The 17,682-nt window shown below is 36.1% G+C and overlaps 2 protein-coding genes and 1 pseudogene across 2 annotated transcripts; 2 read left to right on the plus strand and 1 right to left on the minus strand.

The window, feature by feature from the left end:
- The first annotated feature begins 839 nt into the window (after positions 1-839).
- LOC107616287 (uncharacterized) lies at positions 840-1,397 on the plus strand. Its single transcript, XM_016318262.1, has one exon. The coding sequence runs from the start codon at positions 840-842 to the stop codon at positions 1,395-1,397; it is 558 nt and encodes a 185-aa protein (XP_016173748.1).
- Positions 1,398-1,584: 187 nt separating this feature from the next.
- On the minus strand, positions 1,585-3,208 carry LOC148546824 (uncharacterized). Its single transcript, XM_088499387.1, has 4 exons — positions 3,170-3,208; positions 2,309-3,077; positions 1,813-2,219; positions 1,585-1,647 (listed from the first exon to the last, which is right to left on the minus strand). The coding sequence occupies exons 1-4, from the start codon at positions 3,206-3,208 to the stop codon at positions 1,585-1,587; spliced, it is 1,278 nt and encodes a 425-aa protein (XP_088355513.1).
- Positions 3,209-3,482: 274 nt separating this feature from the next.
- LOC148546825 (uncharacterized) lies at positions 3,483-17,464 on the plus strand (annotated as a pseudogene).
- The last annotated feature ends 218 nt before the right edge of the window (positions 17,465-17,682 follow it).

Raw genomic sequence — 17,682 nt, forward strand, 5'->3', positions numbered from 1 at the left:
ATTGCCCTCATCTATGGTGACTGGGATGAGTCGTACAACGAGCTCCCCAGGTGGGTGTTGGGAGTTCAGTTGACGATGCCTGGTACTGTTGCAGTCCTAAGGACGAGCCCTGTTCGAGTTGGTGGACAACTAGACGAGTCTCAAGCTTATTTTCACAGACTGTTCTGGACGTTTCCACCGTGCATCGAGGCATTCCGTCATTGCAAGCCGCTGGTTAGTATTGACGGCACCCATCTGTATGGCAAGTATGGGGAACGTTGCTCATCGCGATTGCACAGGACGGGAACTCCAACATACTACATGTTACAATCGCACTAGTTGAGGGTGAGAATACAGAGTCTTAGACATTCTTTCTCTCCCACCTGCGTCAGCACGTGACACCGCAGCCGGGTCTGCTGGTTATATCGAACAGGCATAACGGCATCAAGGCCGCGCTTAAGGCTCCCGACGGAGGTTGGTTACTTCCATCTGCATACCGTGCATTCTGCATTCGACACGTAGTGGCTAATTTTGCCCTTACCTTCAAGGACAAAGACGCACGGAGGCTTCTTGTCAATGTGGCGTATGCCAAGACCGAGGTTGAGTTTGATTACTGGTTTGATATTCTGCGGTCTGAAGACCCAGCGATGTGTGAGTGGGCGAACCGAATTGAGTATTCCTTGTGGACTCAGCATCGTGATGAGGGGCGGAGATTCGGTCACATGACGACGAATATCTCCGAGTGTGTGAACTCAATCCTCAAGGGTGTTAGAAACCTCCCTGTGTGCTCGCTGGTGAAGGCAACATATGGAAGGCTTGCGGAACTCTTTGTTCGCAAGGGGAGAGAGGCTGAGGCCCAGATGGGAACCGGACAAGAATTCAGTCAGCACTTGGTAAAGTGTATTGAGGCCAACTTGAAGACGGCGAGGTGCTTCACGGTGACTTTGTACGACAGGGATAACTCCAAGTTCACCGTAGCAGAGACCACTCCGACTGGTTCTTTCTCATTGGGTAGCTACAGAGTATCGCTTGCCTCTCAGACATGTGACTGCAGGTACTTCCAGGCACTTCATTTCCCGTGTCCGCACGCGCTTGCATGTTGTGCCTACTCACGGGTTACCTGGACCGCTTATGTTCACAGGGTGTATCGTCTTAGTTCGGTATTCAGTGTGTATCGGATGGGATTCACGCCTCCAATTCTGGAGGGTTTCTGGCCACCATATGACGGGCCCACTGTGATTCCGGACCCTAACAAGAGGCGTGCGAGAGAGGGTCGTCCGAGGTCCACTAGGATACGGACCAATATGGACGAGGCAGATCCGAACCAGCCAAAGAGATGTGGCCTCTGTCGCCAACCCGGACACACACGTTGGAGTTGCCCACAGCTCGGAGCATCGTCTCACACAGCGGGCCATTAGTAGCTGTATTCTTAGTGTTGGTACTTATTTTATTTAAGTTTCGCTTTCGAAAGTTGTAGTTGAGAACTCATTTAATTTGTTGATGTTAGTGCGTTGTATTGTGCATGTTGCATTAATTAATGAATATGTTATGTTTCACTTTGAGTCTTTCTAAAAGTTCGCTGAATGCAAAGTTCAATAAATAAATCTACCTATTACATTGATAGACGATGCGAAAACTATGATAGTCACTAATATAACCAATAAACACCTGTTTTCAAAGTACAATATGATGAACAAACAACAAAAGTAAACATGGCTAAAATAACAACAAAAGTAAACATGGCTAACATACATTAATGAACATGAAGAAACAACATACATGATACATGAATCATCTAAACAGATGCGAGCCCGTAAAGCAACGACGGGGTACCTGTGTCCTATGACCTCTGCGGATAAGCGGCTCCTTGTCCTCGATCCCATCCTCCTCCTCATCCGGGGCAGGCTGTGTAGGTGGCCTAGGCTGGACGGGTGCCGCAGACGGTCTGGCAACTGAATGTGATGCAGCAGTGTATGCGAAAGGAGGGGTACCTCCCAATGCAAAATGGTCACCAACAGATGTCGTAGGAGGCTCGTTCAGATCGACATCTAAAGGTGCCTGTGTGCCGGAACTCTGACCATGCCTACGGGCCGCCACGTCCTCCTGCATGATGGTAGTAATCTCGTCTAGAAAGTGTGAACCCCCGAAGTCCGCATCAAGCGTATCTGAGGCAAGGAAGTCTGCCCACTGTGATCCCGGACTAACCCATGGGCTACTCTCCTGAAGAGTCTGGTCATGGCCTGGTACACCAACGAAATAATCTCCAAGAGGCCCCGAACCAAGTCCAACGTCACTAGAGTCAGCCCCGTCACCCATACCTGACCCATACCACTTGCCTCCATGTCCACCATCATGGGAACTAATATCAGCAACTGCAACAGCCCCTGCACCATCCCCCCCCCCCACGGGCCATGCTGATCGTCGTCATCGTCGTCACAGTGATCACCGTGGTGGTCCGCCATAGCACGCCCTCTCTGTCTCCCTCCCTGCCCTCGTCGTCCGCCTCCACAGGGACCGGCATCGTCAGCCTCGTCCATAGCATGGTCCAGCCACCTCCACTCACGCTGGCTCCGTCGTGTCCCCACACGAGCTCTCCTCTCGACCCAACGCCTGTCCGGCACGTCGTCAACACGATCCATGTCAGGAACTCGCCCAGCACCCCTCTCTGACGCCTCAACGGGAATAGGAACGGCTCTCGGATCCCTCAAGTACATCTCCGGAGACAAGAACCTATTTCCATGCTGACTCCACCACTCCAGGAACTCATGCGACGGTCCAGAGTCGGCAACAACATCAAACCTGAGCACGGTCTCTGCACGTGACTCCCAATGGAGATGCCATGACTGCAAAGCGTACGGGAACCATCGATCACCGCCTCTGTCGTCCTTCGACATCAGATAGTCGATGTTCAGGGTGGGATGCGGATGGGGCTGGACCCCGCCGAACTGCGGTAGAACCCTATCTATCTGATGCCACTCTATGACGGCAAAGTATATCAGTGACGTCACAGACCGCCACAACGCCATATGCCGAGGATCCAAAGCCTCTGGATGCACAACCTGAAGTACCTCGGGGATGCTATACGGCATCCAGATAAACTGCACAGAGAACTCAACATTGTCAGGCCAACTCATGCACCCAATTCATAAAGTTTGGTTAACTAAATAAACTTAGGCAGTAGTTGACTCACCTCCCTGTCCTGTAACATGTCTATCATCAGCCTCCACATCTGCACTCTAGGACCCTTCTCGCTACCGGAAGGATTGTAACCTGACCACCTGCATCTCACATGTGTCTTATGGCTAATTAAATGTGTGAGAGATTTGTAATACATTATTAATGAACATGGAGTTAGTTATATTAAATTGAAATAGAGAAGCCTGAATAGAGTACCTCGAGGCCAACGGCCAGCTGAACGTGTCATACCTTGCAGGCCTAAACTGAGGAAAGCGCCAGAAGATCCGGGACTGAAGTAGCTGTAGTGGGCCCGCTAACTTGACCACATGTTTGTTCGCCACTCGGCACATGCACCAGTACAACCATGCCAGTGCTGCAGACCCCCAGCTGTAGGTACCCATCTCCTCAAGCCTAGCTACGTAGGGAAGCCATCTGATGTGAATGCGGTTGCCGGACTTGTCGGCAAACAGTTGCGTACCCAACAACATCATGATGTAGGCACGAGCAAATCGCCGCACAGTCTCCTCATCGACTCCATCGGGGCACTCTCCAAAATCCTCCTGGAACCAGCTGCAATTTACTGCGTACTTCTGAACCTGGCTTGGAGGAGGAATCACTCCAAGCAACTCCTGGAACCACACCCAAGCTGGACGGACACCCTGGATGTATATTTGGAAATCTGAAAGGTAGCCGCTGACATAACGTCCGTCCACTGGCAACCCCAACTGGTACGCCACGTCCTAAAGTGTGATCGTACACTCTCCGAACGGGATATGGAAGGTGTGCGTCTCCGGACGCCATCGCTCGACGAAGGCACTGACAAGGGCCTCATCTAACCGGAACCATCTATCGTTCAGCCTCGCAAGATGGTATAATCCGGCCATCTGCAAGTACGGAACGTATCTCTCATCGAGTCGCATGCCCTGCTGCCGCCGCATGCTCCTGATGCATCGCTGTGGCTGCGCATTACATGCACCGCATTATTAGAACCAACTTGATTACCAATGACAAAAACAACCGAAACCATAAATATATCAAACCACTTGGAAAACCAATATATCAAACCACTTGGAAAACCACATGCTCAGACCGCTAACATAAATCACAAAGAAATTCACTTATGTCAAACACATGTCAAAACCACTATCACGAACCGCTTACAAAAGCACATGGTCAACCACTTCCAATACCATCAAAATAAACCACCAAAGTAAATCATCAACAAAACCGCATACAAAAGTACTAACAAAACCAATACTAAAAACATCTGAACCTAAACCGCCAACAAAAGCACATGAATAAACCACTATTATAAACCGCATTCAGCATCCATTAACGAAAATCACATGCAAAACAACTATCATAAACCACACAACTGAACAACTAACAAAAATCAACTAACATAAACCACTAACATAAAACAGCTAACATAAAACAACTAACATAAACCACTAACATAAAACAACTAACATAAACCACTAACATAAAACAGCTAACATAAAACAACTAACATAAACCACTAACATAAAATAACTAACATAAACCACCAACTAAACCACCAACTAAATCGCATGCAAAACCTCTCAACTAAACCACTTGCAATACCACTACGATTAACCGCTAACATAAACCGCCACTAAAATCGCATGCAAAACCACTAACTCAGATATACCACTTGCACGAAGTTTTTTATGTACTAACCTCATCATTGATGACCCCGGCTATATGAGCAACTCCGTCCAACCGATATAACCTTGCCGGATCGTCCCCCATCGGCTGAGTGTTCCGTTCAAGTCTTTGTCGGATCGAACCCGGGTCGTTTTCTCTGGGATTTGGTGGGGTATGAGGATGGATAAGTGATTCGAGTGGTGCTGATTTGAACTCCTTTTATAGCTGTAAAACGTGTAATTCGAACCAGCCCAGTTCGAATTACTACTCGAGGACAACAACTATTAATTCGAACCAAGTAGGTTCGAATTACGTTGTGAAACGTGCAAACCCTAATTCGAACAAGCCTAGTTCGAATTATTCTCATTTCTAGTTCGAACCATGTTGGTTTGAATTACATTCAACAATTGATACATAATAATTCGAGCTACCCTGGTTCGAATTATGTGTTTCTTTAGTTCGAACCATGCTGGTTCGAATTATATAGAAATATGCTTTGGCTGATTGGTGAAACGATTTTCATTTTGGCTGATAGAATTATATAGAAATATTATTTGCCGATCCTATAATTGTGAGCTCATTTTTTATGATAGGATTTTGAGCAACTTTAATAAAAATATTTTTTGGGTATTATTTATAGTAATTGAACTAATTTAAAATTAAATTTTTTATTAGATATAATATTTAAAATGAGATTTATATCAATAAAAAAATTATATCACTTAAAAAAAAGACTAATTAAATATTGCTATATATATAGTTTATTAAATAAAATAATTAAAAATATTATCAAAAATTTAAATTGAATTGAAATTAAATATTAAAATGATAAATCTCATATTAAAACTCAAATTAATTTTTTTTGGATCGATAAACTCAAATTATTTTTTATGATACATAATTTTATAATGTGATATTTTATGGGACCTAAAATAAAATTTGACATACTCTTAAACAATATTGTATTAGCAACTGTATTTGTTCAATTTGGGAAAAAAATCAATTCTGCATTATGGTGCTTAGTCTGATATATATATACATGAATAAACGGATGATGACTCAGTTAATTAGTTGACTAACTAAGTATTCACTAACTTCTAAATATAGCTAATAGCACTATAGCTAAATTAAATGACTAAATAAACATTTAATCACAATTTACTTAATATCTAATACTCTCCCGTAAATTTGAAGAAAAAATATTAATAATTTTTAATTTGCTGATTAAGGATTTGAATAAAGTTGGTTGGACACATTTTGTTAGAAGATTTACAATTTGATGAGCTGATTTTATATAGACCAATTTTATTGGGCCATCCTAAACTCTTTTTCGCGTGAAATGACAATCCATTTCGACGTGTTTTATGCGCTCATGAAACGTGAGATTCTCAGCAATGTGTATGACTGTCATGCTATCACAAAAAATAAACGGTAGTTCTACTTCGACTTCAAACTCTTTGAATAACCTTGTAACCCACACAACCTCAGCAGTAACATTAGCTAGAGCGCGATATTCTGCTTTTGCAGTAGATCTCTAGAGACTATATCCTGTATTTTATATTTCCAACAAAACAAGGAATCACCCAAGAATACGCAATAACTGGTTGTGGACATTCTTGTTTTAGCACAACTTCCCCAATTAGCATCATCATAAGCCTTGACAGTCAAAGATGATAATGATGAAAACAACAATCCTTGACCTAGAGCAGCTTTCAAGTAGCGCAATACATGGTGTACCGTATCCAAATGTGTAGTTCTTAGAGTAGATACGTATTGGCTGAGCTTATTCACTGCAAAACATATATCAAGTCTAGAAATAGTGAGATAAAGCAGCCTACCAATCAGACTTCGATACTGCCTTGTATCCTCAAGCAATTTACCATTTGAGGCATTCAACTTTACATTAGGGTCAAGTGGCAATGAAGCAGGTTTGCAATATGAGAATCCAATATCATCCAACAAGGACATACAGGGAATAATTTCTTCGAGAAAGACATATACGTTTTTTGGATCTTGCAATTTCTAAACTAAGAAAATACTTTAGAGGACCTAGCACCTTGAGTTTGAATAGATTCTGTAGTATTTGATTTGTTTGAGCAATGACAAGTCATCTTTGCTTGCCACTATGATGTCATCAACATAAACCAATACCATTACAAGTTTCTTAGCTGTGCCTCGATAAAACAAAGAATAGTCAAATGTTGATTGGATGAATCCAGCTCCAACCAGCGCAGTGGAGAATTTTGTGAACCATTCCCTTGATGCTTGCCTTAAACCGTATATCGACCTATTTAACTTGCACATTAGGTTCCCAATCTGCTCCCCCCTTGTTGAGATATCCATGAGGCAACTGCATATATATTTCTTCATCAAGATCCCTGTTTAAGTTAGGCATTATTTATGTCAAGTTGCAACAATTTCAAGTATTTTATGGCTGCTATGGCAAGGAGCATTCTCATTGTGGTGAGTTTAGCCACATGGGATAAAGTATCATTGAAATCAATTTATGCATGTTCCCTTAGCCACCAATCTTCTTTGCATCTATCAACTGTACCATCTTGTTTCCTTTTCGCCTTATACACCTATCTGCAATCGATGTAATTCTTTTCTTTTGGGAGCTATACCACCTCCCATGTTTTATTATTTTCCATTGCTTGCAATTCTTTAGCCATAGCTTGTTGTCATTGAGGGTACTTGGCAGCTTGGTGATAAAATTGTGGCTTATAAAACTCAGAGACTTGTAAACAAAAATTTTGATATGGGGTGCTTAACTTGGTATAAGAGCAGTAGTTGACCATTGCTAATGATGAAGTAACATTATTGCATTGATAATCTGACAAATAAGCTGGTTGTCGATGAAGTCTAGTGCTCCTTTTAATTTGTTGTTCTTGGTTCTGAAGTTAGTGATCTTGCTGGATAGGAGATGGAGGAAGCTGCTGTAATAGGTTTGAGTTGTCTAAAGGAGCAAGGCAGGGTTTATGGAGCACATAATCAACAAAAGGATCAGATTCTTGAAGCTCTGTATTATCAGACTTGAAGGGAAAGTTTAGTTCATGAAAAATCACATACCTTGAAATAAAAAACTTCTTGGACTTAATGTCATACAATTTGTATCCTTTCTATCCTTTTGGATAACACATGAACACAACTGGTGTAGCGTGTGGAGTAAATTTGTTTCTAGATGAAGGCAAAATTGAATCATAAGCAAGGCATCCGAATACTTTCAAATCTGCATAGGACGCATCCTTTTTGAAAAGGATTTTGTAAGGTGATTGTCAATTCAATAGTGAGCGAGGAGGGAGTTCTGTTAATAAGGAATGCCACTATGGTGATGCAATCCTCCAAAAATCTTATTGGAATTTCATATTGATAAAATTAACTCCTTGCCACATTGAGGAGGTGTTGGTGTTTTTTCTCGACCACTGAGTTTCGCTGAGGCCTTTCCACACAACTAAATTGATGAAGAGTTCTTCTCATTTGTAGAAATTCAGTGAGTGAGTTTCGGTGCATTATCCAATCTCAACTTCTTAATATTGCAACCATATTAAGTTTGAATCATGGCAAAAAGATCTTTTATAATTGTTGCATATTTCTAACCTTATATCACGTGCTTCGAAGATCACAGTGTTTGTGTATAATCATACGTTGTTCTTGTCCTGGCTAAGACAAAAAAAAAACTACTTGGAAGGAGATTGTTCATCCAGGTGCAACTCGTTTTACCACTGTCTTCATCACATTGAAGAGTATCTTTGAACAAAAAGCATATTTACAAATATTGGTTATGGATACACACTTTACCTGACACAAATTAGGAAGGAGTGTTAATGGTAGATATATTAGTGCAATTATCCTAGACAATAAATTTTGGGATGATTGCTTTACTGCATGCAAACTTGTGAGTCCGTTGATTAATTAAATTGATGAATTGTTGATGCTGATGATAAACTATCATTGGGACATGTTTATGAAGGTATAATGAGGACAGAAAATGCAATCAAAGAAATGTTCAAGTATAGTAAGACTGCATATCAGCCTTACACAGAGATTATCAACTCAAGATGGGATAAATATTTGAAAAAAAAATTTTCATGCATTAGCTTGTTTCTTAAATCCTATTTTTTTCGATGAAAATTATAAAAAAGCATCTGATGTCATGCGAGGTTTACTTTATCTTGTTACGTTATATTGCAAATTTAATAATTTAGATTTAGTTGAGGCAATGAAAGAAAGAAATTTGTATAGAGATCGAAAGAAAAGCTATGATAGAGCTGAAGTTTTTTTGCCAAATACATTTGTATAGAGATCGAAAGGAAAGCTATGATAGGCCTAAAGTTTTTCGAGCTGCAAAAAAACTTCAACCTGGTAAGAATATTTGTTTGATAGTAACTTATTTTATATTTTTATTTCCTTAATTTGATAATTGATAGTTGGGTTATGGGATTGTAACTTGTAGACGAATGGTGGAGGTTGTTTAGTGGTTCTGCTCCATGTTTGTAAAATATGGCATCGCATTCTTAGCCAAGCATCTGATTCTTTGGGGTGTGAAAAGAATTGGAATCTTTTTTATCATATTCATATGAAAAGAAGGAATAGATTGAAACATGGTAGGCTAAATGATATTGTGTATGTTACATATAATTTGTGTCTTAAATCGAGGTAATGTATGTTTTATACTTTCATTTCATATCATTAGATTTTGTATAGTTAATATGTTATACTAGGCTTATCATATATTGTATTTAATTTGTTAAGAAGGAAAGATAAAAAAAGAAAGCAAAAAGTGCAATATAATCCAATTGATTATGAAAGTATTGATTGGTTGGCTTTTGGGTCACGGAAGAAGTTGTTGAAAAAGAGTTTGATCTTCCTAGTAATATTGAAGACTTGCTTCGTGAGTATTATAGTTTATTTTCTGATCATTTATTACCTTAATTTTAATTATTAAAAAATTTATTGATAATATGTTATATATTTCATTACATGATATTGATGTTAATTTAGATTAAAGTAGTAGTGGTAGTGGTGGTAGTTGTACATTTTATGTTGTATTACTTAATTATACTAGTCCAAGTAGTAGAAATAAAAGTGATGATATTAATGAAGTAAATTTGCAGCAAGTTATAGTGAATTTTGATGATTGATGATATATTTAGATGTTAATATTTTATGTTTAGTTGGTTATTTATTATTTGATTTTTGAGTTTATATTTAAATGAGATCATAACATTGTGATTTATATAATATTTTTAATTTGATTAATATTTTAAAATTTATATTAAATTATAATCATATTTTAATGTATTTATTTATATTTTTATTATTTTATTATAAAATACTTCTTTAATTAAATTATAGTCAAATTAATTAAACTAATAAACTAATAATTAAAATAATTTAATCATCAGGTGAATTTTCAGAACTTAGTTCCGATCCACCTTTTAGATTCGGGAAAACAGGAAAGTTTAGATTCAGGAAAACAGAAAATGTTCAATAATCCAAAATCGTTATTAAATAAAAAGCTACAATTTTTTCACATCAAAATTACTCTCTAGCTAGATAGCTACTATTTGAATTACAATTTCTGTTACAATGAAATTTACGTTAACCTAATTTCATTGGTGGGCCTTTAATAATTAACTGATTTGACGGACAAGCTAACAATTGCATAGGACATGTCTCATGTCAGGAGTCAACCAGCTAATTTATTGTTCATTTTTAAATTCCTATACGGAGCATTCGGTTTTTAATTTTGATATTAAATTTATAATAATATTTTTTTAATAATATATAAATTTAGTATATTTTTTCATATAAAAATTATAAATATGACTTTTTGATTTATAAAGTTTAATCTTTATAAAATTTTAAAAACATAAATTTGATCTTTCAATTTGTATTTTAATATTAAAAAGTTTTTTAAATATATAAATTAGACTTTCAATTTATCATTATCTCCATATTAAATTAAAACACACAATTTTTTCATAATCGAAAATAATAAAACAATAATTTTTATATAAAACAAAAATCAGCCGGAGTATCCCTTATGATTTAGGGTCAAGTTTTTTTCAGTTTATGTGATGGAAAATCAAATTTCAAATTAAAAAACAGAAATAGAGTATGTGACTTTTGTTATTTTTATTTTTAATTAGACATGAATGTAATCGTTTCTGCAAGACATAGATTTGGTATCAGAGTTGCCTTTTGAAATTTAATTTTCTAAAAATTATAATATCTATATTTAGTAAATTAAATTAAAAATAATTTTTAATAATATACATAATAACAATGGTACATTGTAAAATTATTTTTAGAATTTAAAATGATCATAACATATATAAATAGAAAAAAATTAATTGTGAATAGAATTTATTAAATTTACAAACACATACATAATTTTTTAAATGTACTAAATACAAAATAAAATATTTGTGCTTTTGAGAATATCATATATTTAAAAAAAAAAAAAAAAAAAAAAAAAAAAAAAAAAAACTTTACCTCCATAAGCATTGAGGGATTTGAGCCTTTGAGGGCAGGTAAAGAAAGGGTCGAAAATTATAAAGAGGGTCCCATAAAATGAAACAGGATCACGCTTTCACGTTATGATGGAACTGTTATTGGACCCTACTATGTGTCTCATCATGTCTCACTTATTACAATTTTTACTCCACTTCGTTGATTATTCAAAACATTCAATATTACCCGATGCTAAGGTAATCATTCATAAATATCGCCTAGCTAGATACAGAAAGAGTCATGTAAATTTTTTTAGATACGTACACTTTCAAATCAGGCAATGAGAGTTAGAAAAATTAATAATAATTCTAAGAAGAATAAAAGGTCTTTGCATCGCAAGTTATAACTCACGGAAGAATTTTAAATGTTTTTATAACAACGGTGTTTCAATAATTTTAGCAGTTGATTTTAATTAAAAAAATATAATATATTAATTAAATTAACGATTAAAATTATTAAAATATTAAATATATTTAAGAAATATTTGAAAATTTTCTATAACTATAACTAACCCCATGTAAAACACTAAAACCTAAGATTCTAAGCAAGTACATGCATGCATGAACTATCCCACATCTTCCACAGCATTGATTATACTTCTATATAAGATTAACGCATAGTAGTATTAAACAGTTGATATTAATAATAAGGTGAAAACTCAGGTGCAATCGGCTTCATGTGAAGTTGATAGTTGAGAGCCGTTAGATGATTTGACTGATTTGACTAAATTTTCATCTAACAGCTCTCAACTATCAACTTCACGTGAAGTCGACTGCACATGAATTTCCACCTAATAATAATTTGTGTCTCTCTGATGTCTGATCTTTTCTAATTTTCAAGAAACATTAATTAATGAACATTACAGTATTGGACTTGTAGAGCTACGTACGCCTTGATTAAGCGGGTAAAAAATTAAAAATTCATGATTCCGTTGATCCTTCCATAATTTCAGGATGGTTTGAGCAAAATCAATTAAACTTAATTAAAAAATATATATTCCGTTTTTGGGGAAGCGAAAAAGCAAAAATTGTCGAACTGAAGTGAGTTATGGAGCTAAAGGTCAACGACAATGTAGACAGTGTGTAATACCTTTTTCATTTGTTTGAAAATTATTTTATTTTATTGGTAAAAAATTGACAATAATCTAACTTTTTTCTTTGAATTTGTTTTCTCCAACTATAAACTATTTTGTTGACTAAATACGTAAATATTGATTAAAGAAAAGTTTAGTCTTCGATTTCATTAAACAAAAGTGACAAGAAGTCTAACAAATAATTAATACACAATAAGATAAACAGCGTATAACTATATATATAGGCTAAAATCTAATGATAGAGAGTTTATTCCAAATTAAATTAAAATCCAAATCCGTATTAAAAAGGAATGAGTATTCTAGAATCTAGAGCTTTGTCATTGCTGACTAACACTGCTAGCTTGCTAGCTACTCTGCTACTCTGAGAATGAAGGAGCTAATAAATTCTCTTTTCGTAATCAATTTGGGTCCATAAATTCTTTCATTATTGGAGTCTGGATATAAAGATTCCGATAAAATACTGCATCTCCATATTTCACAAAATCTTATTTGAACCCATCAAAAAAGAGAAATGTCTTTTAAGATTTTAATTAATCCATTTTTGTTTCTAGGTAAAACTTCACTTCTACTTATTTTAAGATATAATTATTTACCCTATTTTTTTTATCAATTTAAATTTTTGGAGTGAATAATTTCATAACATTATATTAAAACTCTCTGTGACTAAAAGGTCTAGAATTCGATCATTAGTAAATTTTAAAAATAAATAAATAAATAAATAACGACAAAAATCTATGCAAAAATCAAACTATATTTGTGCATAGTGTGTAATCCACAAATGTGAATTTGTAAGTTCAGAGACCTGCAAAACGCAAAGCACGTTTTGCATGGAAGAAAAAAAAAAAAGAAAAAAGGTTGTTGCAAAACACAACCCGCGTTTGGCATGGAGGACAATCAGATGTGAAAACGTGTTCTCTGTTTCCTGCATGCAGACAGTAGGGACGGATGCATTTATTGAGTAGTGAGGGCAACTGTCGCCAGTGAAATTCCAGAAATTACTTAGTAGTTCTTAGTAAAATGTCCTAAATGCCCCACTATATAATTTGTTTTAACCCCACCCCAAATTAAATCCATAACCCTTCTTTTTCCCCAATCTTCTTCATCTGCTCCAGGCTTCGCAGCCTCCCGCCTTCGCACTTCGCAGCCTCCAGCCTTCGCAGCTGACGAACGGATTTTTGCTAGTAAAGAATTCACAAATAAGTTCTCGTTGTTAGTTTCTAAACTAACAATAATCCTTTCGTACAAAAATTTGTTTGTCACTAAAGCAAACCCAATAAAATAATAAACCGAAGTATTTAAACCTCGAGTCGTCTCTCAAGAAATTGCAGGGATGTGCAGTTATTATTGGTTATGGAAGATTATCTTTTTGGAGTTTTTGAATAAGGAACAAGAAAAGTAAATCGCAAGAAATTAAATTAATAATTAAGAAAACTTTTGGCAAGGTATGAAAACCGGACGTCCTATCCTGATTATCCTTATCAATTGTGATGAGAATTGTCAACTGCTTCCACTTAGTTAACCCTTACTAAATAAAGGAAAGTCAAGTGAACTAATTAATTTGATTCCTCAAGTCCTAGTCAACTCCTATGGAAAGACTAGCTTTAGAGGTATCCAAATCAACCAGCAATTTTCAATTATCAATCAACAAGGAGTCTGATAACTCAAGTGTCTCCAATTACTCAACCAAAGCTAAGAATGTAAAAAGCTAAATTAAAATCATAAATATGAAATACCTCAAATTGTATTAAATATAAAGAAATCAAATCTAACATGGAGTTCATAAACCAAATCAGGAAAATAAATAAACTAGCATACTAGAATAAATAAAAGTAGAAGAGAAACTAAATTAAAGGAACATTGAACCTGGAATTGAGAAGAAGTAATCCTAAAACTAAGAGAAATCCTAAAACTTAGAGAGAGAGGCTCTCCTCTCTCTCTCTCTAGAAAACTACATCTAAAACCTAAAATTCTGAATAATGAGAAGTTGTATGAATGAATGAATTGATTCCCCCACTTTGTAGCTTCTAATCTGTGTTTTCTGGGATGAAAACTGGGTCAAAAACAGCCCAGAAATTGCCCATAACGATTTCTGATACGTCCAGCACGTGCCTCTGTCACGCGTACGCGTCGTCCACGCGTACGCGTGGATTGAATTTTTTCCAGGTCACGCGTGCGCGTCACCTAATGGCGTGGCAACTATGACAAATTATATATCATTTAGAATCCCTAGATGTTAGCTTTCCAACGCAACTGGAACCGCCTCATTTGGATCTATGTAGCTCAAGTTATGGTCGATTTAGTACGAAGAGGTCAGGCTCGACAGCTTTAGCAATTCCTTCAATTTCTTATATTCCTTCCACTTTTGCATGCTTCCTTTCCATCCTCTAAGCTATTCCTGCCCTATAAATCCTGAAATCACTTAACACACATATCACGGCATCGAATGGTAATAAGAGAGGATTAAACATAGCAAATTTAAGGCCAAAGAAACATGTTTTCAATCATAGCACAAAATTAAGATGGAAAATATAAAATATGCGAATTATATGAATAGGTGTGAGTTTAGTGGATAAAATCTACTCAATTAAGCATAAAATATACCACGAAATAGTGGTGCATCAGCAGCCCGCACTCGGCACTCTTGTCTCCAGAAACCAGAGCTACTTTGCGTCTCAGCCAGTGTCACGGCTCTCTCCCCGCTGACGTCTCCAGCTCTCCACCCTCCGCCCTCCTGTCTCCAAAGTCACTGTCGTGTCTCCACATCTCCGCATCCCCTTCTGCCTTCTTCTTCATCGATTGGCCGTCCTTTTTCTTCGAATACTGCAAATCTGCAATCCTCTTCTCTCTTCGATTTTCACTCTTCACTCTTCAGGCTTCAGCAGAGAATGCTTGCCTTTCGTCCTGCTGCCGCTGAACGCCGCACAAATTCGTCACTGGCTACTGCCTACTGAGTTCTACACTTTTGCTTCCTAGTTTCTAGAGTTCAGCTGTTCAGATTCAATCTTAGATTTTTCGTGATACATTCATGAATCATGATTCACCGATCTGCAATTCTGCTTATTCACTTATTTGCTTCATTGTTGTTTGATAATTGATTTAGTTGATTTGTTAATTGTGAATTTGTGATTAAATATTTGAATTTGTTCTGATGTAATTGCAAGTTTAGTTTGATTAATTTGTTTGTTAATTATTTTTGTGCATTGATTTAATTATTTTTGAGGACTTAATTTGTTCTGATGTAATTGCAAGTTTAGTTTGATTAAAAAATCAGTCAATAACCAACTAATATTGGTTTTGAATTTTTGGATGTAGAAATCTTCTGACGATTCCTTTTAATGATCTGATACATATTTGTTGATTGACATGAAGCATTCTATTTGTTGCATCAGATCTGGTATTTTTAATTCTTTCATAGCAACTTGATTACCTTCCTCTTGATTGAAATTCACAAGCATCTTCCTTAAGCAATGATAAGGCAAATAAATGAGAGGCTGACAAGAGAGTCTGAAAATTATTTTGTTGTTGTTGGAAATTTATTTAAATGACATATGTTTATCAATTTTGTATTTATAATTTTATATTATAATTTTTAATTTGTGTAGAATTGTAAATTTTTTTATTAATTAATTAACTTAGATTTATAATTTTATCTTATTAGTAATGGAGAAATATTTCAAAAGAACCTTATCATTGGAGATTGGATCCTAAAACAATTCATCGACCTCTTCTAATAAAAGGAGGTTTTTAGAATTCGAAGTAGATAGTCTTATAGAAGATCCAGGATAACGATCAAAGATTTCAAGTTATCACTCGAATGATAGAGACAAAGTTAGATGTGCATATTTGCAAAAAGGTCCTTGTCAACCAAGGACTCATGATTTTCCGTAAACTGCTTGTGGTTCTTCTTTTCGAAGATTTAATTTGGTTTGATGACTATGGCAACTGGTTAGAGTATAGTATATCAAAAGATGCTATTTTTTTTGTCTTTGTTATTATCTTATGAAACCCGAGACTGAAGGTGGTGATGCTTTATTTTGTAACTACTAGCTTTTCAAATTAGAAAAAAAAAAAGAGACTACAAATTCATGTTGGGATTCATGATAGCGCTCATAATCAAGCTTGGAGAAAATGTGAAGCACTTATGAGACCAAAACAACACATCATTGCTGCTATTGAAAAATAATCTGAGCAAGCTAAAAAGAATTATCAAATTCACTTGACAACAACAATTGATTGGATTAGATTTCTTTTGCGACAAGGATTGGCCTTTTGTGGTAATGATGAGACAGATGATTCTGTTAACGAAGGAAATTTTTTGGAACTTCTAAACTTTCTTGCGCAACATAATGAAGAGATTGGTCATGCTTTCAAAAATGCTCGTGAAAATCTTAAACTAATAGCACCTTTAATCCAAAAAGACATTGTAAGAGTTGCTGCAAGGGAAACGACAAAAGTTATTGTAGATGATATTGGGATGAATTATTTGCTGTATTGTTTGATGAAACCCGCGACATTTCTATTAAGGAGCAAATACCAATTTGCTTAAGGTATGTGAATAAAGGAGGACAAATTAGGGAGCATTTTCTTGGTCTTGTTCATGTTTCTAATACTAATGCTTTAGCTCTAAAATTAGCATTGGAATCATTATTAGAAACATATAATTTAAGTTTATCAAGAGTACATAGACAAGGATATGATGGTGTAAGTAACATGCAAAGAGAATTTAATGGTTTAAAAACTTTGATATTGAAAGAAAATTCTTATGCTTTCTATGTACATTGCTTTGCCCACCAACTTCAGATAGCTCTTGTAACGGTTGCAAAAAAATAAGTTGAAATTGCTTTACTTTTTAATTTGTTAACTAATTTGTGCAATGTTGTTGGAGTTTCGTGTAAACGAAGAGATATGCTTCGTGATAGTCAGATGACTAAGACAATTGAAGCACTAAAAGGTGAAAAAATTTCTAGTGGGCGTGGTTTGAATCAAGAAACAGCTTTAAAAAGAGTTGGAGACACTATGATAAAGAAATAATAAATAAACAAGAAGATAAAGATTCAAACTGAATGAAAAGATAAATTATAATTGAAATAGAAACAAAAATGATAGATTGAAATTGAGTACAAAAGAATCACTCTACTTCTACCCAATTTCTTGACGCAACAAGAAAGGGACTCCTCAACCTAACTTGTTAACGCCATAGTTTGGGAATTGATTCGAAGGGACTCCTCAACCTTCTACCAAATTTCCCG

Source organism: Arachis ipaensis, chromosome B9 (assembly GCF_059453495.1).
Source record: "Arachis ipaensis isolate K30076 ecotype BB chromosome B9, ASM5945349v1, whole genome shotgun sequence".
Classification (NCBI taxonomy): domain Eukaryota; kingdom Viridiplantae; phylum Streptophyta; class Magnoliopsida; order Fabales; family Fabaceae; genus Arachis; species Arachis ipaensis.